The sequence below is a fragment of the Gallus gallus genome, chromosome 3 (assembly GCF_016699485.2).
Source record: "Gallus gallus isolate bGalGal1 chromosome 3, bGalGal1.mat.broiler.GRCg7b, whole genome shotgun sequence".
Lineage (NCBI taxonomy): Eukaryota > Metazoa > Chordata > Aves > Galliformes > Phasianidae > Gallus > Gallus gallus.
The window spans coordinates 31,064,281-31,073,716 of NC_052534.1; the positions used below are offsets into that span (position 1 = coordinate 31,064,281).

At 35.0% G+C, this 9,436-nt stretch overlaps 1 protein-coding gene across 1 annotated transcript in view; it reads right to left on the reverse strand.

Annotated features, from left to right (window-relative positions):
* TTC27 (tetratricopeptide repeat domain 27) overlaps positions 1-9,436 on the reverse strand; it is a 101,959-nt gene that overhangs the window by 15,831 nt on the left and 76,692 nt on the right. The window contains exons 13-15 of the mRNA NM_001012567.2: positions 6,894-7,121; positions 2,915-3,013; positions 1,689-1,741 (exon numbers count right to left, since the gene is read on the reverse strand). Coding sequence (NP_001012585.2) covers positions 1,689-1,741; positions 2,915-3,013; positions 6,894-7,121 — 380 coding nt within the window. The remainder of the gene's footprint in view (positions 1-1,688; positions 1,742-2,914; positions 3,014-6,893; positions 7,122-9,436) is intronic.

The window sequence follows — 9,436 nt, forward strand, 5'->3', positions numbered from 1 at the left end:
TGATTTAAGAGCCTGGCTGCAGCAAAAAAACCCAACTAATTTTGGTATCTTTTTTTCTTTCCCCTGCTTTTCTCAGTCTTCTCCTTCACCATATATTTTTTTTTGTTGGTTAGCAGTGTTGAACTATAGAAATCTAAGCTTTCACCACTACTTGCTCCCTCCAAAACATATCATACAACAAATATCCTCTGTTCTCAAAGCACATTAAACAAAATCACTCAGTCTTTATCCGTAAGTGATTGAACAGTAAGTTTGGAGAAGCTACTGCACAGCAAATATGGGCTACACTTCTCCGTTAGCATATTATGCTGACTTTACACATATTCCTCTCCCACATGATTAATGTGGAAAACAAGCTCAAAAGTTACCCCCCTTTACCGTTTTACATAAAATATCAAGTAGTTCACAATTTTTTTATGCATTTCTCATGTTAAATCATAAGTAGATTCACAATTACAAAATTAAATCAAAGTGAAACCAATCACTCATCAGTTTATCAACCTCCTAGTTGATAAATAGGCAGAAAAGCCATTTGGAATTTATGTACATACTTATTTTATGTATAAAACAATACATTGAGCACTTAATATATCCTTTTGAACATTATGCAAAAAGAAAAAAAGGAGCAATCTATTACATGCATTCTTAGAAAACAGCAACTTTCAGTGAGGAGAGTTATTTTGGACTAGGTCATCTTATTTTTATAATCATTGATATCTTATTTTTACAAGGCTATGGAGAAATTAAAAGAGGAGACAGTATGATTTTATAATTAAATCATGCATTCTTAAGGCAGTGCTGAAGATGTGAGGAACTACTGAAAAAGTAGTTTTTGATTTCCACAACTCTTTTTAGTCTTAAGCAGTCATTTAACCTTCACTTTCTCCTCCTTCCTGTTCCCATTTACATCTTGAATCATTCACTGAATTTATTTACAATATTAGTTCCTCCACATGTTCCTTCTATGAAAAATTACTATTCTTTGTCACTTTCCTATTTTTCCTCATGACTGCAAAACTGTATAAACTGTTACCAGATTTTGAGTAGGCTTTTTAAGAAATATATATGTCCTGTTTTATTATATCATTCACTGGGGATGAGTTATAATGTGACAACATTTCTTAAATGGTTGTGTTCATAAGCAACTTTGATTACACTTAGTTGAAATACAAAATAAGAAAGGTAGTCCATTTAGGTCAAAGCTCCCTGCACTAATGGTTGAATTAGCAGGAAAAGAACAAATGAGCTTTCACGTGTGCAGATCTCCATCTGCTTTCATTACGTTAAACTGATTCTTTTTCCTTTAACTCTCCTGAGATTAACGTAGCATGAACTGACATATGTCTGAACATATGATCTGTTTGAAATGGGTACATCTTTTTAAAATAGGCAGATTAGCTTCCAACGTTAATATAAATGTTTTGCACCAATTATAATTACTACATTGTAATACACCGAACAGGGAAAAAGTGTAAGCTGAGAAGTTGCTACTTTCATAAAGTTTATGAAAGTGTACTTCCTGAAAAATAAACTTATTAATGATTCAACCCAGAAGAGAGAACTGAAGGGATAAGAATTATGAAAAATGAGTTAACCACATCATAAGAATAAAAAACTCCATTTTAAAAAACGGAAAGCCAGTTATTTATTTTGGAAGCAGTATTTTCTAATTGTTTCTAAGTACTTACTTCTGCTTTAATCTGATATATGCAGTTGATAAATTGTTCCAGGCCTCAGCATTCTATAATGACAAAAAGAAAAAAATACGACACTTGACAAAAATATGTAAATGAAGTACTTCAAAGTATCATGCATATTATCATACATTAATATATCATATGTAATACATGGCAAGAGGCAAATATATACATTAAAATAAATATTACATTAAGATAAATAAATATAACTGATTATCTTTGGCTGAAAAGGTTTATAACTGATACCTTTGGCTGAAAAGGATTACACAAAGCTCAATCGTTCCTCTGGTAAAACCAGCAAAGCCACGTGCTGACATAATACCTGCCCATCACCTTTCAGTGCTGCCAATTTAAAGCTGCACCATTGAATACCAAGGGTAGAATCCAGGTATTGTGGTGAAATGTACTCTTGTTCAAAGGCTGTCCTCAGGACTAGGGAGCATTTAAATAATCTTGGGAATGAAAATGGTCATGATGTTGTTGCAGATAATTGTACAGAGATAGGTTTCATCCCCTGTAACTAAGTGTCAACTGAGCATCCTTTACTCACAAAACCTGCACAGAAGTCAGTTGGCCTGCTCATATGAAAGCAATCAAGTATAGGCCCCACAGAAGTAAATGAACAAAATTTAGGAGTAAATCTACTGTACCAAAACAAAAATGTCAACATATGAAAAAGGCAAATTTCCAGTTAAATACAAAGTTATCTGTCTGCACTTTTTTTTCCTCAAGTTCTTTCCATTTTATTAATAAACTATGCTGTCATCATCTGTTGCTCTTTCATTCTTTTCCCCAAGAGGAAAGAACGCCTGCTATACAATTACTTATTTGACATTTTTTTCCCCCACGAGAGCATTTGATTACTTAATTGATTCCTTACATTTGACTAAGCATTTCTATTCAGTACTTTATCTCTCTTTACCTCTCCTTGTGTTCCATTATCTTTTTCTTTGTTTTAGCAACGTATGCAACCATAAATGCATTTTCTGCTCAAATTTATTTCAACATTCACACACACATATTTGGACAAAGTTAAGTATTAGGCAAGAATTTTTATGGTGCCTAATGACAAAAATATATCCTTTATGCACAAGTTTAATTTATTCAGAGGGCTAAAGTTTAAAGAAGTTTTTCATTATTGCTCTGCTTGTTTATAATGCAAACATCCTTGTTGCTTTTTGATAAGCCATCTGAATCTCTTGTTGAAATGTACATACATCTGGTTCCAATGTCACACAGCGCTGAAAAGCTTTTGCAGCACCTTCATAGCCTTCTAAAGCAATGTATGCACAGCCCAAGGAAAACCATACACCTAGCTGGAGAGAAAAATGGATGATTACATATACGCATACATATTTCTGCAATGAAAAAATCACTTTGCTTTGATGCTCAAAACCATACTATTCTTGTCGGTTTTACCTGATTTTCAGTTACAATATATTACTTCGGAATAAATAATATCCCATACGGAGAATATAGGAAAACTTTAGGTTGAAGTTTTTAATAAACATTGATAAACAAAAATGTTGACCATACTGAGACCACTTAACCATACATAAAGTGCTCTTTAACAACATACCTGCATTTAGAGAAGAAAGGAACAGTTATTCAAAGGTTTGAATATTTTGCTTTAAATTGTGAAAAATTCCTGATCACATTATAGCATTACTAAATCAAATGGTAAATACTAGGAAACTTATTTTGAGGAAACCACATTTTACAAGAAACATTTCTGATGTTTCTGATCAAGGTTGATCATATGATTAACTCATATGATAGGGCAAGGGGGAATGGTTTTAAACTGAGACAGGGGAGGTTTAGGTTGGATATTTGGAGGAAGTTTTTCCACACAGAGGGTGGTGACACACTGAAACAGATTGCCCGGAGAGGTTGTGGATGCCCCATTCCTGGAGGCATTCAAGGCCAGGCTGGATGTAGCTCTCGGCAGGCTGGTCTAGTTGTTGGCAACCCTGCCCGTGGCAGAGGGGGTGAAACTCAATGATCACTACAGTCCGTTTCAACCCAGGCCATTCTACGATTCTATGATACGCAAGGCACTGTTTACTTCTACGGAATAACTGTGATCTGTATGGCAGATATTTTATGCAACTCTTCCCAGATCAGTCTAATTTTACTCTCTCTCAGCCCCAACTTAAAATCAGTAAGAATGTCTGATCCAGCTGGATTAATGTGAGTTACTTGCTATGGAATTTATTGTTAATCTGGTTCAAAACCTAGCTGAGATCCCAGTATACAAATGTAATACATTCATCCATACCATATCTGGCACTGAGGTAGGCAATCTTCAACACATCAAGAAAAGAACTGAACAAGCCTTGCATTAAACACCTTTTTGCATTCAGGAATATACGTGGGATGGCTGACCCTTGGATCATGTGGATGCAGAGATTGTTCTGCCAATTGTATCTGGTCTGTGCAATCCGGAATATCTAATTTTCAGCATAGTCAGCCTGTTAATTTTTTCACAATCCTTAAACTCATCACTCTGAGAAGAAACTGCATATGGATAAAAAACAAATTGTTTCCCAAATCTCAGAGGGCAAAATTACCAGGAAATAAAATTAGTGCAACCTCAATTTTTAGTCTCTTATCCGCCCAGTTTCCAGGAGACAGCACTCTCAATAGCTGCTACCTGGTTAGCTCCCCTTTCTCTTCTTTCTAAACTGATAACTCCCTGGACATGAAAAGTGGAATAAGAGAGTAGAATGATCAAAGCAATGCAGACTAAGGGAAACTTCATCCAAAGTTCAAAAAAAGTTTTGTGAAGACTTCGGAACTAGGTTAATGTTCTTTTTTGGAAATTAAAAAAGTGTTGGCAAAAGGTTCAAATCTCACTACTGATTGAAAAAACACATGAAAATGATCTGTGAAATTTTATCCTTTTTAAGACAGAAGACAGTGACCAGCAGAGGAAGAAAATTTAGGCTTAGACTCTGCTAAAAGCGGTCATCAGGAATTTCCAGACAAGTTTTTATTAAGTCTATATGATTATGCAATTATTTAAGTCTAAATACTTCTCATATTAGTGGGAACATGGTTCCAAAACAATCGGTTAAAAGTATAACTGAATACTTTAAAATAAAAAAAAATAAACAAAGTCATTATTACAGCAATTTCTACTATTTAGATAAGGAAATATATATGCTTTTTTTTTGGTTTGTTTGTTTTGTTTAGAATCTAGTAAGCTCTTTATTATAATACTTGTATGTTGATCTTAGTGTTAATTCAGAAACCATTTATCACCTGCAGAGTGGAATCAGTCTTTGGTATTAGTAGTTAAAATTTTAAGAGTTCTACTTCAGTGAAAACCTACCTGAGTACCTTCTTAATTACTCCATTTTGGAACAGTTTATCTGCTTTGTAATTTAGATTGCTTTGAATGCATCATGCTGACAGAATGTACTACAGTTTAAGGAAGTACAGAGACTTGATTTTATCTTTTCCAATTAGAGATTCTAGCCAACTCTTCTTTATGTTACTTTTAATATTAGAAGAGGAATGAGAAAGAAACTTGTTGTGAATAAGACTTAGCGTATTGTCCAAAGCTTTAAATACCAGACATAGTTGACAGTCAGCTGATTTCTGAAATATGACTGTCTTCCCAAAATTGAGAGAAATCTCTTGCATTGCCTCACACCCAGGAAAATTATCCTGAGAATTTATGAGCCAAATAGTCTAACACAGAATATGATTATTCTTTTTCATGCAGACTGGAACATGGTGGAAAATAGTACGGGTATAAAAAAAGGTGCCATGAACACGATTTACAGAAAATTCAAGCATGAATTGACCTGATACAGAGAATCATACATTGTTCATTACAAAAAGTAACAAATCTATAATTTAACAATCTGCACGCTTCGTTTTACACAGCCTTTCTTCACATTTGGAGAACTCACTGCATGAGCTCTTTTATCTCCTTTCCCGTCTCCTCTACTAACCCACTGGAACTGTCTCAGCCCATCCTTGCAAGATGCTCTCAGTGAAAGTGCAAGAGAAATGCAGCTGTCACCTATTAGGCACACACAGAAACAAGTCATTCTGTGAATAGTACTGCTAATGAAATGGGTTTCAGATATATTTGAACTGTGAGATTTTAATCCCTTTGTTGATTCTCCAAAGTCTAATATCGTGGTTGGCTCATATTGCAGAGACCTGCCTCAGAGACCTCCACCAATTTTGGGTGACAAAGAGTACATAGGTTTAAAGGAAGTCTCACAAAACAGTTTTATCCATCAGATATTCCAGGGAATCACTTGCTACAGTTTAAAATGACTTTTTCCAAAAAGGTTTCTGATAGCCACTCAAAAAAAAAAAAAAGTCTTTGTGACTTAGAGTCCTTATTTACCTTATAAATTATTCCCAATTCTTTAAACAATTAATGAATAAATTTTCCTAGTATTTCCTTGTAATGAAGTTCTTGAATTTAGAATCACCTGCCTCCCTGCTCTTTGCGTACAAGACATTCCAGAACAGGAATCAACAATTCAAATCTCCAGTGACAGAATACAGACAGACTTTATAAGACAGTAATATGCCAAATCACACTACTCATTTACTCAACCTATTTGTCTGAAACACTTAATCTGAATCTAAAATATATTTTCCTAAGCAACAAGAGAAGAAAATGATCACTTTTTTATATGGACTGGACTATTTGTCTTGCATTGCCTTTCACTTAAAATTTCCTTTGGATAAGGCGTAAAATAAAATTGCATCTCGGTGGAATATTTCTCAGTTTTGAGCCCTGTAGGCCAACTTCTGCAGCCCTTCATTCTCTGGGAGTCATCTTGATTTCAATAAGTCTTGTATCTGAGTAATAGTACAGACCTCCTGAGACATTAAGGAAACTGGAATATAAAGGAAGAATTTATGTTCATTTTGATGTCCATTCTAAAGGTGTTTTTATGTTATCTTGAGTTCATTTGAATACAAACAAGACTGAGATTCACTGGAAGAAAACACAGAATTTAAATACCAAACAGCTTCTGGATATAAAATTTTCAAGACTTGAAAAGACCTTTAAGATTTTTCTAAAGTGGGAGTGTAGTAATTATGTGGAATACAAAACAGTCATTTTAACATTTTTGCACGGGACCGCCTTTTAAAGAAGTGTCATCCTTCAAAACTTAACACACCAACTAAGATATAGTCACATCTGTGTCATTTCCCGACCTGCATAGGGTTGATCTGCACTGAGCGTTCGAAGCACTCTACACATTCCCTGAATTCCCGGTTGCGGAGATGGAGGAGGCCTTTGGAGCGTTGTGCACGGGCACTGCGGTGCCTGGAGAGCTCCCAGGCCTTGTCATAGCATTGGTGGTCTTTGAGAACATCACCAAGCAAACAATATAATACTGGTGTTTCTTTCTTCTCTAGCTCTCGCCTCAATATTTCTTCTGCCTGTTAAAGAACAAAGATAAATCCCTTAATTGCTGGAGAAATTTGTTTTCAGTTAATCACTTATCACAACAAATTCCATTTTAGTACCTCGTAATCATTAATTAAAAATTAAGAAATGGGATCAATTAGAGTATCTTGATCCAACATGACATTAGAGGAAAAGTCTAGAGAGAATCAAGTTCCAAGCTGTCTTTCAAAAATACATAACAAACAAAACCACAAAGACTCCTGTATCAACATAATATAGTGGCCTTTGGTTTAATGCTAAATCCTAATTTTCTATCTTACGTATGTATTCTCTCTCAAGACCAAATATCAGTCCAGGGCATCAGATCTATACTCACCTTATGACAAAGTAGTATCATCATTATTAAAGGATGTGCAATTCTGTTAGTTTATCATCTGCAATTATTACTGCAGTTTATAATCTGCAAATGTTGTCATTTCTTTTTCTGTAATTACTCTTTTCTGAAGACAGCTATTTCCATTCTGCAAGGGCTGCTCCAAAAGTAATGCCTCTTATTTTGTTACATTGGCCCACACCATCGGGGCAGATGTTGGTGTTATGGGAGTAGAAGTTGAAACTTCCAGCCGATGGCAGCAGAGAGGCAGTCTGACAGAACGATGTCTGACAGTGAAGTGCATACAAAGCAAAGGTGTGGAATTAAATTCCTCCATGCAGAAAAAAAAGCACCTGCTGACATTCATTGATACTTGCAGAATGTGCATGGAGCCTAAACAGTGGATGAGAGCACAATGAGGTGGTGGAGCTTTTCAGCAGAGTTGACAGTGGGTCCCTTGTGCTGGTACAGATTTTTATGAATGTGGCATGCAGGCTCTTGTTCATCACTGCTGAAAACGCAGAGCTAATGGTGGTGACCGTGTTGAAAAACAGTGTTTTGTAGCTGAGAATTTGTTCTATCAGATAGCATTATTGTGCTCTTTGTATCTGTTGAGTTTCCATGGAAATAAAATGCATTACCTTTAGAGCAACCTACACATTATGTCTGAAGATGCATCTAACTTTCATACTCTTATATAAATGCTTGAGATTAAATATGTTCTAAATATGTACAGTACTACTGAAGACACAAGCTAGATCTCCCAGACAATTTATTATGGTCTGTAACCAATTTTCAAAAGCTCTTTATCTCAGTGTTGCTATCTCGCTCTAACAATAAAATTATTGTTTCTCTATTAAGCAAGAGATAGTACGCTTTCTGTGGCTTTTTGAAAAGATAAGTATGCTAGACAGATGATCTCTTGTTCAGGCCAAATTCTTACCTCAGTCCCCCACTGCAAAAATGTTATATACATAATCCAGCTCAGTATAGATTTGCTATTTGAAAAGATCCGTTTGAACCATCTAAACCAAAAGCTCCAATACAGCCCTGTCACTGAATTAGAGTTTGACATTGTAACACTCGTTATTTTCTGTTTATCTAAAAAGAAAGCTGTGTTCACCTCTGCATGGAAATTACTCCTTTTCTTGCTTTTTTGAGAACTGTTTTATTTCCCATTCAAACGACATGGCACAAACCAACTAAACATCTGCTATACAGTCTTTTACTCCCTCTCCTCCAATAGCTAAAATTGATTGATCCTGTCTGAAAAATCATCTTTAGAAAAATGACTTCTTCAAATATTTTGTTTTTGAAAGCTTTAATATATATTAATGACAACACTGCATTCTTACTATATTTTTAATTAACTAGTTCAGTAGGAGAAGTCTGCAAATAGTTGAATTGTATATGTATATATACAAAAAATGAAGAATGATTAGTAAAGGGACCTTTCACTTGTATTCCATTAAAAAAAATGGAAACATATTAAGAAGAAAATTGAGAGATGAATGCTAGAAAAATTAATGACTTTGGAACAGTTTTCCCAAGAAAAGGAAATTTGATTTCTCAGCATTTAGAATTAGCATTAGCAATAGCATTAGACAACCTAGTCTTACAGGACTGCACTTGCAGAGAATTTAGTTAAAAGCCAGCTTACTCCCCCCTCTCTGCCTCCATTAATTGCCATGACAAGAATGAAGGAACTAACAACAGATCTTTAAGACAACCTTTTTTTAGAGCAAACCAAACAGTTTGTTTGTTAAATAGTTTGTTGTATAGTAATCACATTAGACACCAAAAGGTAAGGGTTTTTATTTCTTCAAATAAAGAAAAAAAGATTCAAATTCTACTGTGCAAACAGCAGCTGTGAGGTGAAAAGTGCATTGCATGCTGTTGCTTCAGTAGGGCACTCCCAAATTTAGATTGTTATTCTGCAGCCGTGCCTAGTACTAATCACACACTAGACCAGTA